The sequence below is a fragment of the Gopherus flavomarginatus genome, chromosome 25, assembly GCF_025201925.1.
Source record: "Gopherus flavomarginatus isolate rGopFla2 chromosome 25, rGopFla2.mat.asm, whole genome shotgun sequence".
NCBI classification, from domain to species: domain Eukaryota; kingdom Metazoa; phylum Chordata; order Testudines; family Testudinidae; genus Gopherus; species Gopherus flavomarginatus.
The window spans coordinates 13,788,387-13,803,453 of record NC_066641.1 but is presented as its reverse complement, the minus strand read 5'-3'; the positions used below and the strand labels follow the sequence as shown (position 1 = coordinate 13,803,453).

At 60.5% G+C, this 15,067-nt stretch overlaps 1 protein-coding gene across 2 annotated transcripts; it reads left to right on the top strand.

The window, feature by feature from the left end:
• Nucleotides 1–2,136: 2,136 nt before the first annotated feature.
• P3H4 (prolyl 3-hydroxylase family member 4 (inactive)) lies at nt 2,137–14,719 on the top strand. 2 transcript variants are annotated; one of them, XM_050934539.1, is made up of 8 exons: nt 2,137–2,623; nt 7,285–7,434; nt 8,761–8,932; nt 9,883–10,011; nt 10,744–10,889; nt 11,286–11,369; nt 11,953–12,094; nt 14,428–14,719. In XM_050934539.1, exons 1-8 carry the CDS (start codon nt 2,165–2,167, stop codon nt 14,475–14,477), a joined length of 1,332 nt encoding a protein of 443 aa, XP_050790496.1. In that variant the 5' UTR covers nt 2,137–2,164; the 3' UTR covers nt 14,478–14,719. The 2 variants fall into 2 exon arrangements, with proteins under 2 accessions (XP_050790496.1, XP_050790497.1); XM_050934540.1 differs by lacking the exon at nt 14,428–14,719 and adding an exon at nt 13,469–13,740.
• The last annotated feature ends 348 nt before the right edge of the window (nt 14,720–15,067 follow it).

Here is a 15,067-nt window from a genome sequence, read left to right as displayed (position 1 = left end):
TTAGTCCCCAGAAGAGAAGCCTGAGAGGGGACATGAGAACAGTTTTCAAGTACATCAGGGGTTGTTACAAGAAGGAGGGAGAAAAATTGTTCTTAACCTCTGGGGACAGGACAAGAAGCAATGGGTTAAACTGCAGCAAGGGCAGTTTAGGCTGGACAATAGGAAACACTTCCTGTCATGGTGGTTAAGCACTGGAATAAATTGTCCAGGGAGGTTGTGGAATCTCCATCACTGGAGATTTTTAAGAGCAGGTTGGACAAACTCCTGTCAGGGATGGTCTCAATAATACTCAGTCCTGCCACGAGTGCAGGGGACTGGACTAGAGACCTCTCTAGGCCCCTTCCAGTGCTACGATTCTAGGATCGGTAGTTATCAGTCAGGAGTAATAAATATAGCAAATGAATAATTATTAATAGCAATTTCTAACCCTTTTAAACCTGGTGAGGAAAGGTGTTAAGTGCAAATGATAATGAATTAGGAATGACTGGTGTCCTGTTTATCAAATGCACATCAGACCATTGCAAGCAGCTCTGCCTTCCACAAGCTCATCTGCCAACGGCTGCCACCACTGTTGAGTGTGCTTCGCACATCCTGGATACAGAAGAGACATCTAGAAACTGAGATGGGACCTACTGGTCCCAACAGATGGGAGCAAGGATCCAGACAGAAGCTTGTTGTTCAGTCCTGGAGTCAGCAAGTCCCTTAGTTGTCTGCAAGGCTGATGGATTCTTGGCTTTACATGTTTAGGCCTGACCTAGAGAAGAGAGAGGTTGCTGGCCCTTCTGGATGCGGGGAACTTCCTCTCTCTGCGGTGGGGTGGAGAGATAAGCACTGGTTTTTTTCCCAGTAGCGTGTGTCTCCTACTGCAGCGGATCAGTCTCTGTGATCAGTCCTTGGCACTGCCCACCATACAGACTGGAAGGTCTTTGCAACAGAGACCTGGCCTTCAGACCTGTCTGCGAAGCCCCCAGCATGCTGCTGGCATTGTATAAATAATGTTTGCACCTGTACCCATCTGACAGCCCTGCAGGTCTCTGCTTCTGGTGACATGCACCCCCCTGGGGCAGACATGAGAGGGCACAGGGCCTGGCCTCCAAGCAGGAGCGGAGTGATGCACAGCTCCTGGTCTGGCTCTGCATGACTGTCACTCTTCAGATTTATCCCCAGCTGAAGATGCTGCTTCCACCCCCTTTGTCCCAACTGCAGCCCTGTCCAGTGCGACACAAACTTTCCTGCCCTAGCGAGACGGGCCGGCCCTGGGCTCCTTGCACAGTCATGCCTGGGCTGTGCAGTTGTGGCCAGTCCCGTGATCCCCTGACACGAATGCTCCTTAAACCCAGCGCAGCACTTTTCAAGCTAAAACACACCCACAGAGAAGGCTCTGCCCTTGCCAGCCTGTGACTGTGGGCTGCACGGGGAGGTGGAGGATGGAGCCGATAATACTGTACATGCTGCATGTCCCTGTGCGCGGCTGGGTCCCTGGGCAAGCACAGCGTCGTCTCTCACACGGCAGCGTAATAAGGGGAGTAATAGAACAGGATCCCAGTTACTGCCTGGCCCCACCAGCCAGCGGGGGCTTTCCCAGTGCCACAAGCCTGTTCCTTGGGCATGACTGGCTGGGAGGGCTGCACCATGGTGCCTCAGCCATGCAAACATCCCCTCTAACACATGCTCAATCAGAGCCGGCGCTAGCCATAAGGAGACTGAGCAATGCCTTAGGGCCCCGGTGGCTCAAGGGGGGCCCCTATGGATTATTAGTGTGTGTTGGGGGGGGATATTTCTGCTTAGGGCCCCAGTGGGCTAGCACCAGTCCTGCACTCAGTGTCCAGGGCACAGTGCCAGGGAGAAACGGGTGTGGGCGAGATCCTGGTGCCACAGACATCAGTGGCCACAATCCCATTGCCTACAGTGGGGCCAGGGTTTCACCCAGCCAGGGCAGGAGCATAAAGTGTGCAAGGCACAAGCTCGTGCAAGGCACACACTGGTGCAAGGCGCAGCCGCCAGCTGCTGGCGAGGCAGCACTAAGACCCCGCGGATCCGCCTGGCCCGGCCTCCTGCACTCCCCGCCTTTCCCCAGGCGAGACGCCGGATGGTCCCCCAGGCTGGGCAGCTCTTTCCACTGCGTGCGGCGCTGCGCTGCGCCGCGCCGAGGAGCCGGGCGGGCATGGAGCGGGGCGGCCCGCGGCTGCTGCTGCTGCTCGTGGCGGCCGCGGCCGCGCAGTACGAGGAGTACAGCTTCCGCGGCTTCCCGCGCTCCGAGCTAGTGCCGCTGCAGAGCGCCTACGCCGCGGCGCTGGAGCAGTACGAGGGGGAGCGCTGGAAGGAGAGCGCCCGCGGGCTGGAGGCCAGCCTGCGCCTGCACCGCCTGCTGCGGGACAGCGAGGCGCACTGCCACCGGGAGTGCGCGGGGGGCGGCGCGCAGCCCGCGGCCGCGCAGGAGGAGGAGGAGGAGGAGTGGGGCCGGGAGCTGGAGCTCTTCGGGCACGTCCTGCAGCGCGCCGCCTGCCTGCGGAGGTGCAAGCGCGGCCTGCCCGTCTTCCAGCTCCGCTACCCTCCGGCCGAGACCCTGCGCGACTTCCAGCGCCGCGCACCCTACCAGTACCTGCACTACGCGCTCTTCAAGGTGAGCCGGGGCGCAGGCTGCGCGCAGGGGGGGTGGCGCCAGCTCCGCGCACTGTCCAGTTCCGTGGGCGCCACTGACTCGCGTGGGTGCGGGGTTGAACCGTCCCCGCTGAGCTCTGCACCTCAGGGAGCTGGAGCCACAGCTGTTAGTGTTTTGGGGGTGGGGGGGGGGACTGGGATCCATTTTCAAAGCGGGCTGCGAGGGATGTGACCAGCCAGCAAGGGTGAAAAAGCGGGCAAGGGTGGGGGGAATAGGCACCTGTCAGGGCCAGCGCTTCCATTTAGGCGACCGGCACTAGGATTTGGGGGTGCGGCATTTTGCCACTCTCGGCGGCAATTCGGCGGCGGAGAGTTCTTCCGCGCTCTGAGTCTTCGGCGGCAATTCTGCGGCAGGTCCTTCACTCGCTCCGGGACCCGCCGCAGAATAGCCGCCGAAGACCCGGAGCGTGGAAGGACCCAACTGCTACAGAATTGCCCCCAACGACCGGGAGCGCGGAAGGACCCCCGCCTAGGGCACCAAAAACCCTGGCGCCGCTCCTGGCACCTATATAAGACAAAGCCCCAACTATCGGGACTGTCCCTATAAAATCGAGACGTCTGGTCACCCTGTATGTGCCCCGGTGTCTGGAAGCCTGCCCGCCCCAGGGCTCCTGCTCTGTCTCTTGGCCCCTCTCTCACATACCTGTCTCACCAAGTTGTTTCACTGGTTTGTCACCCCTTCCTGGGGCCTCCTGCCTGCTTAGTGTCTCCCCGACTCAGGCCCAGTCCCTCACATTGGCCTACACAAGTGGCCTCCTGCAGGGCCGGCTTTAGGCCGATTCCCCCAATTCCCCAGAATCAGGCCCTGTGCCTTAGGTAGGCACCTTTTACATTTTAAATTATTTTTTACATACCCGGCGGCAGTCCGGGTCTTCGGCAGCACTTCAGCGGTGGGGGATCCTTCAGTGCCACGGAAGACCCGGAGCAAGTGAAGAACCCCCTGCGGCCTCAGCGTAGCCGAAGACTCGGACCGCCGCCGGGTATTCGAATCGGGCCCCGCAGTTCCGAGAGCCGGACCTGGCCTCCTGGAGTCTCAGGCACTGCTCGTATGAGGGTTTGCAGGACTGGGCCCTTTGGCTTCTCCAGGCAGGGGGCAACATCTGCGCCCTGCATCTCATCCTCCCAGAGCACGTTGTGGGCATTTATCAGATAATAAATCCTTGCAGGGCACTCAGGTCAGTGGAGGATCGCCACGGCCCCTTCTGCCCTTGGCATCTGTGGGTTCCACAGGAGCCAGGTGCCGGGCAGAGACCAAGCTCTGGGCTGTGCCTGGGTGCCCTCCCCCCTTAGCCTCTGTGGGCTTGTGTGAATGTGAGCTGGTCCCCAGTCTGGAGTTCTGGTGCAGTGGGGCCCTCTCGGTGTGTTCCCTTCCCAGCCGGAGCAGGAATGTGGCGTTTGGGGTGTTTCCGAGTGCTTTGCCCAGTGGGTTTAAGGGGACTGGCCAGCAGCTGTGTGTGTTATGTGATGTGTCATTGTTTCCTTTTCACAATCTGTGCTGCTTTTCAACTCCATCACATGGAGCGGGAGCTGCAGGCTCTGTGTGAGCAGCTGGGACCAGTGTGTAGCTCGTGCGCGCCAGGATGGAGTGTTAAAAGCTTTGCCAGTTGCTTCTGGTCTTTTTTTTTCTCCTCTCCCCCCCCCTTTTTCCTCCCCTTTCTCCCCACCCCCTTGGCCAGCCCTCGCCACAGCTGGAGCCAGGAAGCCCCCTGACTTGGATTTGCAGGAGGAATGCAAATGCCACGTCCCCTGTATCAGGAGCAGCAGAAGCCTGGATGGCTGCTGAGCACAGACCTGCAGGGATCCTAGGCCCGGGGGTGGGAGGGGATTGATCAGTGTTTTGCACCCTTCGCTGGCTGCTGTACCCTACCGTTTCACTTGCCCATTGGCCCTGTTAGCTCGGCCCTGCTGCCTCTGCTCCAGCCCTGCCCCCTCTGCTCCAGCCCTGCCATTCCGAGAAGGTAAAGGAGAAGGTGGGGTTGGATAGGACATACACTACGCAAGCAGCCAACTAACATCACTAGACAGGCACTGCGGTGGAACCCCCAAGGCAAGCGGAAAAGCGGCCGTCCAAGAAACACCTGGTGATGTGACCTTCAGGCTGATAGCAAAAAAATGGGCTCTACCTGGAACCAGTTAGAATGAATGGCCCAGGATAGAGGACTCTGGAGATCTGTTGTTGGCGGCCCATACCCCGATTGGGGTGACGGGCTCGAGTGAGTGAGTGAGTGAAAAGTTCCAAAACTTGTGTTTTCTGGGCCAGAGTCTGTTTTCCCTTCTAGCCCAAGGGAAAGGGCATGTTCACTTTGCGTGGTCAGATGTAGCCAGTGCTGCTGTCCGACTGCATGGCTGGAGTGGAGGGGTGTGGGGGGGTCCTTTGGGGAACTGCCCAGAAGCCCCAGTGCTGGGGCATGCCCAGGCCCAGGGTGCCGTAGTGTCCACATGGCAGAAATGTTAAATGGCTTTTGGAGAGCACAAGGTAAAAGGGAGAATCAAAGGGTTTCGCCCGGACTCCCAGTTTTGTACACGCTCAGGAAGAGTTATCTGAACAGGCTGATGAAAGGGTTTTCCCGGGGGTGGGGGCAAACGGGAGGAGACACAAGGAAACTGTTTCTTTCTTTGCAGTTTGCTAGAGAAGACCTCTGTGCACACTGATCCATCAGTCACTCAACCACCTTTCTCTGCCCTGCAATTCTAGCTTCTCTTTCTGTTGGATTTGCCCACAAAGCCAGGGGAGGCTGGGAGTCCAGTGGCCTGAGCAAAGACCTTGGGAGTCAGCATCCCTCGGTTCTACTTCTGGCTTTGGCACCTACTTCTTGTGCAAGCTTGGGCAAGTCATGTTGCCTCACTCCATGCCTCAGTTCCCCCATCTGTAAAGCAGGGATAATAAGGCGGGGGGGGGGGTAGCAGGGAGGGGTTGGGAGGATTACTTAGGTCTGATCCTGCAGTTCTGACCCTTTGAATACCATCGTGTGAGCCATGCTGTGGGTGACTTGGCCATTGCCAGAGTGACACGTTTTCACTGCTCCTGGAGTGCAAATGGACCCTTTGAGAGGCTTGTTTGAAGTGCCCCAGTTTGAATCCAAGCTGCCCTTTCCGTGTGCCGTGCCGGGAGGAGTCTGTCTTTTGCAGACAGACAGCAGGCAGCAGTTTGTTTGGGCACTTGGCACACTTGGAGTTACTGGCTAGTTTCCTCTAGGCCAAAGACGCGAGGCTCCTGCTCAGCGGGACAGTCTGTCCTTCCTGCTAACAGAAAGTTTTCCCCTCAGCCTCAGCAGCCACACCTCCGGCTGAGGGACTCTCAGCCTGGAACCGCAGAATCCGAGGCTTGGTAACGCTGGGGCCGTCCGTACGGCTGGTAGGACATGGTGGAGAAATGCCATTTAAGATTCCAGCCAGGGGACCTATAGGCCGATGAGCAGGAACAATCCGAGGTGCAATCAGACCTGACTGACCTGAGAAACACCCCTAACCTGTGGCCACCTGGGCCCCAGAATCACTTGGGAACCTGACTGAAAATTAGACCCCAGAGGGTAAAATTAGACTCCAAATTCCATATTTAGGGACCCAACCAGACGTGGCCTGATTGGCCAAGGGGCTGAGCAGCTCCAGCTCCTATTGAGCTGCAGAGGGGTAAGGGTGGGTGAGGGCAGATTGGCCCCAGGGCTGCTGCTGCTGATCCTAGTTGCAGCCGAGCACTAGCACCGCATTGGCTGATTCCTACCAGGAAAGGTCCCTGGACCCATGCTGGGCTCCTTTTGCATCGCTAGCTGTGCCAGCCGCCTTGGCCCGGCGATCCCGTGAGATCACTTGCAGCTCGGCTGGGTTAGCAGCCAGAGAATTAGCAGCATGCCGCTCTGCCTTCTGCACAAGAGGGTTGAGCGTGTCCCAGCCACTCGGGGGCGGATAAAGGAGCCAGTGTATTCCAGACCAGAGTGCTGGAGAGCTGCTTTCCCGCATTCGGTCTGGTATGATCTTGGGATGTGAAAGAAACACCAGGAGGGGAGGGATGGTTTAGGGGCTAATACAGTGGCCGGGATTGAGGAGAGGTGGGTTGAGATCATGGCTCTGCGTCAGTCTCTTTGCCTATGTCACATGGGGATATGTTTTCAGAACCTCGGTAGGAGCAGATGTTTCTGTGGGGCCTAGAAAGCAGGGACCAGCAGATGGGTGCCGATCCTTGCTTAGAACTCTCTCCAGCCACGGCAATTCCACTCGTTCCCCTTGGCCGAGTGCCTCTGGGGCCGCGTCCGCCCTCCTAAATTGTATCTCGGTCGCTGCACCTGTGCAGGTGAAGCAGACAAGCCCGTGTGGTGGATGCTGTTGGACTGGTATAATGGTGTTATCCTGGGATAGCTTAGCCCCCCGTGGGAAGGGGAAGAAGTCATGTCAGTATAAAGCCCTGTGTCTGGGCTGTGGGACTGTGCTGTGCTACCTAGGCTGGGGTGACTAAATCCCAGCTTTGGTGTAGGCAGTAGGAGCCGTGTGGATTTTCTGGGCTGGTGACTGGCCAGAGTGGAGACGCTGAGCCCCACGTGGAGCTGCCGTGAAACCGGGACTGAGCTCACTGGGATGGCCAGGAGAGACCCTGGCCTATAATGTCGTGCGACTCTCTCCCTCTCTCAGGCCAATAAGGTGGAGAAAGCCGTGTCTGCCGCTCACACCTTCCTGCAGAAGAATCCCAAGCATGAGATGACACTGAAGTACCTGAACTATTACAGAACCATGCTGGACGTGGACGAGTACCTCGTGGACTTGGAGGCCCAGCCCTACGAAGTGAGTGCGTCCCCGGGGGGCCAGGCTGGGGTTAGGGGATGCGGGTTGGGATTGAGAGGCATCAGCAGAGCTGTGGGCCAGGAGCGAGGACATTGACAGAGCTGGGTGAGGGGGTGACCATGCCTGGAATGGGGGGCTGCAGGTCAGGTTTGGGGTCCCTCAAGGATGATCGGGGGAGGAAGCTTTGACGGATTATCTCTGCATTGTGCCTGGCCCTGGCCACCCTGTCGCCAGCAGGACCTGTTTGAAGAGTGGGCTCTGGTCTGTCTGAGTCTCACTCCCTCCCCTCGGCCCCATGAGGGTCAGCGGTAACAGTGAAGCTGTTGCTTTCAGAGCAGCAGGAGGGGCCGTGCTGGGTCCTGTCCCGTCGCTGGCTGCTCCTGGAGCAGACAGAGGCAGGCTGGGCCCTAGGTTGCAGCTCATTGTGCTCCAGATCGTGCCGTGAGCTCCCATCTGTGGCAGGACCACGGGGAGGGAGGTGTTCACTGCCTGAGGGTACACCTGTATTTCCCGGGCTCTGCTCGAAGGCCCTGTCTGCTCCTCGATCAGCATTGCAGAAATCCACGTCTCCGGAGCGGGGTGGGGAGCTAGGCTGGAACACCCCCTGGAGACAGGTTGTGACAGCCTGGTCCCTGGCTGATGCCAGGAGCCAGATGCAGCCCTTGAGTAGGTGTGTGCAGCTCCCAGCAGAGCGTGTTCACACTGGGACCTGCCGGCCCAGGACACCAGGAGAACTTAGTGGAGCCCCAGCTGTGCTGGCATTGAGGTTTGGACCAGCTGTCTGCTCAGTGCCCGACAATTCTGGGTGCTCTCCAGCCCGCGCTGGGGGCAGGATCTGGGTTACCTAGGAGGCTGCTGTGCTCATGTCTGTCCCGTCCCCACTGCTGTCATCCGGAGCGTCCCCGGGGGCTGCTGTCATGCAGACAGCTGGGGCGGTTTGTGCTCAAGCTGGCCCCTGCTGGGAATTCAGCCCTTGCAGAACGCAAGGCGCCGGTGATGACTTTACTCACCAGGCTTCGAACCACTGAGTCCTCAAGAGAAACTCGAGTGATACAGAAATCAAGAGGGACTGGTCAGTGTAGCAGGGGGTTGGACTAGATACCTCCTGAGGTCCCTTCCAACCCTGAGAGTCTCTGATTCTGTGCTACCTTCACCTGGGGCAGGGCCCTCTGCCCAGAGCTGAATTCCAGGCAGCCCCAGTCAAAGCCCCGGCCCTCATGCTGACCAGGAGGAGTTGGCCGAGGGGCTGGATCTGCCCCCTTTCCCGCTGCGGTGAGGGCCTGGCGGGGACCCACCCGTGACGCGGGGCTGTTCCGATCCCTGCAGACGGTGTTTGTGCGCTCTGTGAAACTGTATAACAGTGGGGATTTCCGGAGCAGCATTGCAGACATGGAGCATGCGCTGGCAGAGTATTACAAAGCCTACGAGAACTGCCTGGCCGGCTGCGAGGGCGCCTACGAGCTGCGGGAGTTCAAGGACTTCTACCCGGCTATTGCAGGTGGGGGGCCCATCCCTGGGCCTGCGGCAGGTGGGGGCACCTCGCAGAGCCACGGGGCAGGCTCTGCTGCTGGGTACTGGGGAGAAATGGCCAAGAGGTAATGGAAGCCTCTGTGTCCCCCGAGCCGCCTGTTTCCCATTCACACATGCGTGTGGGTCCCCGGGGGCAGGTGGCTCTCCACAGAGGCTCCCCGGGGCCTGGCGTGACGTGAGGTGGGGGTAGGGCTCAGTCTGTTTGTAGCCGGATGCCCCCTGGGGTGGGGCTGAGGATGGGGCCCTCGTGGGGAGCACAGGGAGCTCAGCCTACTGCTGCCTAGGTTACACGTGCTCCCAGGATGCGCAGAGGAGTCTGTCTCCGGGACTGTGGATCTGGCGCTTTTGCTGGGTTCAGGGAGGGGGGAGTTCCCATCCCCCCCGCCCTCAAAGGATCGGTCCATGCAATGGGTATTAGCCAGGACAGGCAGGGATTGTTCTTAGCCTCTGTTTGCCAGGAGCTGGGAATGGGCGACAGGATGGATCACTTGCTGATTCCCTGTTCTGTTCACTCCCTCTGGGGCACCTGGCATTGGCCACTGTCGGCTGACAGGACACTGGGCTGGATGGACCCTTGGTCTGACCCGGCCTGGCCGCTCTGATGTAAAGGGTCGGGACACGGGCCGTTTGCCTGGCTGGAGGGAAAAGCAAGAGTAGCATGGGGGGACGGGGGGGGGGTGTGGTTCAACCCGGCCGGTCCTAGAAACCCCAGTGGCGCGGCAGAGAGATGAGCCTCGTGCGCTGTGGCACAGGCCACCCCATAAGTGATGGGTCAGGGAGAAACTTTCCTGTGTGGCAGGTTATCCCACCATCAGCGCTGGGGGGCTCGTCTTCCTGGGCAGCGGTGGCTGGCGGCTGTGGGCGAGGGTGGCCAGGGCCTGGGGATGCCAGGCCGGCGTGACGGGCGTTTCCTCCCAGATCACTTCGTGGACGTGCTGCAGTGCAAGGTGGACTGCGAGGCCGACCTGACGCCCAACGTGGGCGGGTACTTTGTGGAGAAGTTTGTGGCCACCATGTACCACTACCTGCAGTTCGCCTATTACAAGCGTGAGTCCCTGGGGACGCGTCCTGGTTCGCTGGCCCTCGCTGGGGGGGCAGACTGGATGGGCAGTCGGGGGGCAGGGGCTTGATTTCCCCCTCCATGCACCCTTGCCTGTTTTCGCTCCCTCCATCTGCAGCCAGCACCTGAGAAGCTCAGAGCCTTTCTCCTATTGGGGGTCGCCCTGCCCCACAACCCCTCAATGCTGTGGGAGGGGTGCCCCTCGTCTGTCTGGAGTGGGGGGCCTTGCCCCATGGCCCCTTGTGCTGTGAGGGGTTAGGATCAGAGAGGCCTCATGTTGGGGGGTCCTTGTCCTTATGCAAAGGGGTTCTCTCTCTGCCCCATGCCCCCTACTCACCTCCCCCCACGCCTGGCTGTCACGCAGTGTGGTGTGTCTGTATCTGCCCTGCACCTCCTATGCCTGGCTCCTTTGCAATGGGGGATCTCTGTGCCCCATGCCCCCCACTCACACCCCCCACTTATGCCTGGCTCTGGTGCAGTGTATGTGTGTGTGTCTCTGTGCCCCAGGCCCCCCACTCATGCCCCCCATGCCTGGCTCCCATGCAGTGGGGGGGGTCTTTGTGCCCCATGCCCCCCACTCACGCCACTCCCCTGTGCCTGGCTCCTTTGCAGTGGGGAAGTCTCTGTGCCCCATGCCCCCCACTCACATCCGGTTCTGGTGCAGTGTGTGTGGGGTCTCTGTGCCCCACGCCCCCCACTCACACCTGGCTCTGGTGCAGTGAATGACGTGAAGAATGCGGTGCAGAGCGTCTCCAGCTACATGCTCTTCGACCCGGCGGACGAGGTGATGCAGCAGAACCTGGTTTATTATCGATTCTACCGCGAGCGCTGGCACCTGGAGGACGACGACTTCAGTCCCCGCCCGGTGAGGGGTCCGGGGCGCCATGGGAAGGACTGATTCATGGTGCCCATCAATGGCTCCTGGGACCAGGCAGGGCTCAGCCCTCGGCTCCAGGGGAGGCTGAACCCTCATCTCAGGGTCTGGGGGAACCGAGGGGGCAGGTGAGCCCAGCTCCTGGAAGCCTGGAACTACTTTGGTGGCTGATTGGGGATCCTGCAGGGGGTTTCCCCTCCCACCCTGGCGCAGGGACCCCCGGATGAACTGAGTGCAGGAACTGAGCGTGCCCTGCTGCCCTGGCCCAGCTTGTCCTGGTACCCTTTAACCCTTTCCACGCTGGCCAGGGGCCGGCTCTGCCTGGGAACCGCTCCTGGCCCTGGGGGCGGCAGTGAGGCTGACGTGCCCCCTCCTGTCCCCTCCAAGGAGGCGCTGCAGTATCACAACCAGACGGCCGTGCAGAAGAAGTTGCTGGACTTTGCCAAGCAGTATCTGCAGGCTGACGACGAGGTGAGCTGGGGCTGGGGCAGCTGCTGAAGATGGAGGTGGGGGCTGGGGTGAGAGGAGCCCCCCCATTCAGCTTTCTGCTGCTGGAACCCTTTGGGTGGGGACCTGAGCAGGGCTGTGCCACGGCGCTGTTTGGATGGGAGCCCTAGGCCGTGCTGATTCAGTAACAGCTGCTTGATAGCAGCACCCAGCGCCGCTAGGTCCCGCCCCAGAGCTGGCTGCATTTTGGTGCTGGGGGAAATGAGCCCTGTGCACCTCGCTGACACAAACAGGTCTAAGGCGTTGGCTGAGCAGGTGGCTTTGGAAAGGTCTCCCCAGGGGAGAAGCAGGGAGTGCCCGTTGAAACGAGGCTGCCGAAGCCCTGGAGAACAGGGTGGGGGGCGATTCAGCACCGGCTCCTGGACTGGGGCGGGCTCCTGCCAGGGGGGCTCTGGAGAGTGCAGTCCAGGGGTGATCCCACACCGGTTCCTATGGAGGGAGGGATAGACTGTCCCCTTCCCGCTGGGCCTTTTCCAGCTCTGCTGAGCAAAGGCCCGGGGACAGGCCTGCCCTGGGCGATGACGACTTCTCCCTCCCCGTGCTGCAGATGGAGCTGGCTGAGGGCGCGGAGCCGGACGAGCGGGACCTGCCCGCGGACAGCGAGTTTGAAGGCCAAGGCGACTACGAGGAGGGATTTTTCGCTGAGTGGTGGCAGGAGCCCAAGTCCAAAGGGGACAAAGCCGACCAAGGTTACTGACTGCAGGTTCCCGCCACCTCCCAGGGCCTGTGAGGCTTGGGGTAGGGGGAGGGCAGCCACAGTCTCCCCTTGCCCCACGGACGCAGCAGGAGCCCCACTACCCTTGCTGGGCCCAGGGAGCTGAGAGGAGCAACAGCCCAGGTGGCTCCTGGGGTGACAGCACAGCCTGGCCATCGGCTCCCCAAGGCTGCCTCCTCACTAGAGCCGCCCACTGGCTGCCCCCTTCAAGAGAGGCCCTTCTCCTCCTGCCCCGGGCTAGGACCCTCCAGGGCAGGGCTGAGGCTGTGGGGGATGGCATGGGGGGAGCCCAGCCTCTCTCACCAGCACTATGGGTCTGATCCTGAGTGGTGTTGAGCACCCCCATCTCCCCATGGGGTGTCACCATCTCGAACCGACACCCCCCATGTCTCCCGCCGGAGCACAAAGGCCCCTGCTCCAGGCAAGGAGAGCAAAGTCTGCGGGCTGGCCAACCCCCCTCTGCAGGGCGGCTGCTTCCCCCAAGGGCCTTCTCGCTCAGGTGTCTGTGCAGGGCTGGGCTCTCTCCTCCCTCCCCCTTTGCTTCCTGCTGCCTCTGTCCTGTCCGGGTGTGATCCCAGCTCCCAGCCGGACCTGCCTCTGCATGGCTCTGGCAATGACCTGCGCTTGTGGGCAGCCTCTGCTGTCCACGGCTGTCACTGCGGCCTCCCTCCCCGCCAGGCCTGGAGCTGCAAGACCCTGGGGCAGGGGGCAGGCGCCATACTGCACAGCTGGGAATTGCTTCCGTTGGCGTTGCCCATGACGACTGAGGGGGGTGGGGTGTTATCACCCCCCAGCCCTCCCCCAGCTCCACGAGCCTGGGTGAAACCGCAGCTTTGCCCCTAAGCTCCAGACCACGCAGCAGGTGATGGATCAGGTGGCGTTTGCCAGTTGCAGAAGTACGCCTGGTCTGCAGGACACTGGATCCAGGCCGGGGGAGCCGTGAGCTGCCTCGCAGGCTCTGCTGTGTATAAACACTGGCTCACCCGGGGATCCCAATGGGCCAGGACCTTTCTGCCTTTGCTTTTGTGCCTAAACTCCGTCTGCATGGCCCGCACTCCGTGCCTCCCTGCTCACGCTCTGCTCCCCCAGAAGGGATTGCCCAGCACTTCAGTCTCCGCTCTCCTCTCCGCCAGTGCCCCAGGTTCTCCAGCCGCAGCCCGGTGCACATGCTTGGCACTGGCCAGGGGGGCCCGAGACAGTCCCCTTGGAGGAGGTGCTTGGCACTCCTGGCCTACCCTGGGCAGTTCCTGAGACGTGGCGGGCCCAGAAACAGGGACCAGACCCTCCTAGCCCGGTGTCCCGAGATGCAGTCGCGCCCACCCCTAATGGAACTCTTCTTTGTTTGCAGAGAGGATCCGATGAGCAGCATTCACAGGGGCTGAGTGGCATCTGCAGCCAGGTCTCTGCCCCGACAGCCCCTCAGCCCATCATCTCACCTGGGTCTAGGCCAAAGGGGCCGGGGGGCTGATGGCCCAAATAACCTCTCCCCGTGGGAGCTGGGGGGTGAGGGGCTCCCCCAGGCTCTGCCATGTATAAACAGGCGTGCCCGGGGATCCCAACCAGCCGGGACCTCTCTGCCTTTACCTTTTGTGCCTAAACCTTCTTAAATAATTCATGGACCTCTCGATCCCATTGGCTGAGCTCTGGCACCTCTGAACCAATCCCAAGCGTCGCCTGCTCTTCCCATGAGGCCTCACTTCACAGTACTTGAATAAGAGCCCCCCCTCCCGCTAACATGTGAGGACCCCAGGACCAGCCCCTGCTGGGCTGGACCCCCTGGCTGGATAACGAGGCTCCTTGGGTGGGGCGAGTTGGGGGTGAATGGGAAATGGCCCCTCTGGGCCACTAACACACATGCTGGTGAAGACCTTGTGGCTCTGTGAACTATCGCTCCCCTTGTGTCGTCCCCCTGCTATGCCTGGAGGAGAAAATTCCCCCTGTGGTTTGGGGGCAGTTGGGAACCTTCGCTGCAGCCATTTGGGATTTGCCTGTAACCCTCCCCATGGCTGGCAGTCTTGCAGGGTAGGGGCAGATGGAGACAGACATGGTTTCAGTTGTCTTGATCCGTTTCTGGTGGTGGAGGGGGCTGGTGAGGCTCAGACACAGTGTGGGCAGGGGCTGGGCAAATCCCCTTCTCTCCCCATGTATCCCAGTCCAGCCCCCTGCTGGCCCAGTCCTACCCCAGCCCCCAGTGCCCCTCCACCCTGAGCTGCAGCCCCTGGCGTTCCAGCCTGGGTTTTTGTCCAGCATGCTGCCGAATGGTGCCTTGTGCAGTGGTGGTTACGGTGTGCGTAAATCTCTCAGCAGTTCAGGGCCTATGGAGGAGCCCCACTAAACTCGTTCCACTGGTAACCTGAGCTACATTGGAGTGGTGGCTGCTTGCATGGCGAGGGAGGCAGCTGCCCCCTGGTCCAGGGGCTGCACATTAGCTGCAGCTGGCAGCCTATGGCGCTGGGGCTGCCTGGTGGCACTCGGCCACCCCGAATGTTTCGGCATCTCTCACGAGACCAGCCCTTGGTGAGGTTATTCTCCATTAATTTAATGGTTCCTGCCTTGGACAATTCCTTTTTATATTTGTGCTAAACTTTAATAAAATCCGGATGGGTCCTTTCCCTGCTGCCTGGGCCTCCCTGCACGGCTGCTGGGCTGTGATCCCTTTCTGGGTGGGGAGCCCTCAGCTGATACCGGGTCTGGTTCTGGGGCCAGGCTGGAGGTGGGATTTGAGAAGAGCTGGGAGAAGGACCTGTGGTCTGGGAATCCTCCTCGCAGGCTGAGAGGCAAATGGATCATGATTTGTAATTACCTCCCCCGGACCAAGGAAGCTGAGCCTAGAGGGGCTGGTGCTGGTTCTCCAGGGGATGTGGCAGATTCTCCGTCACGCAGGGGCTTTAAATCCATGCTGGGAGTGGTGGGGGTTGTTTTAAGGGCACCGTGACAGCTCCATCCC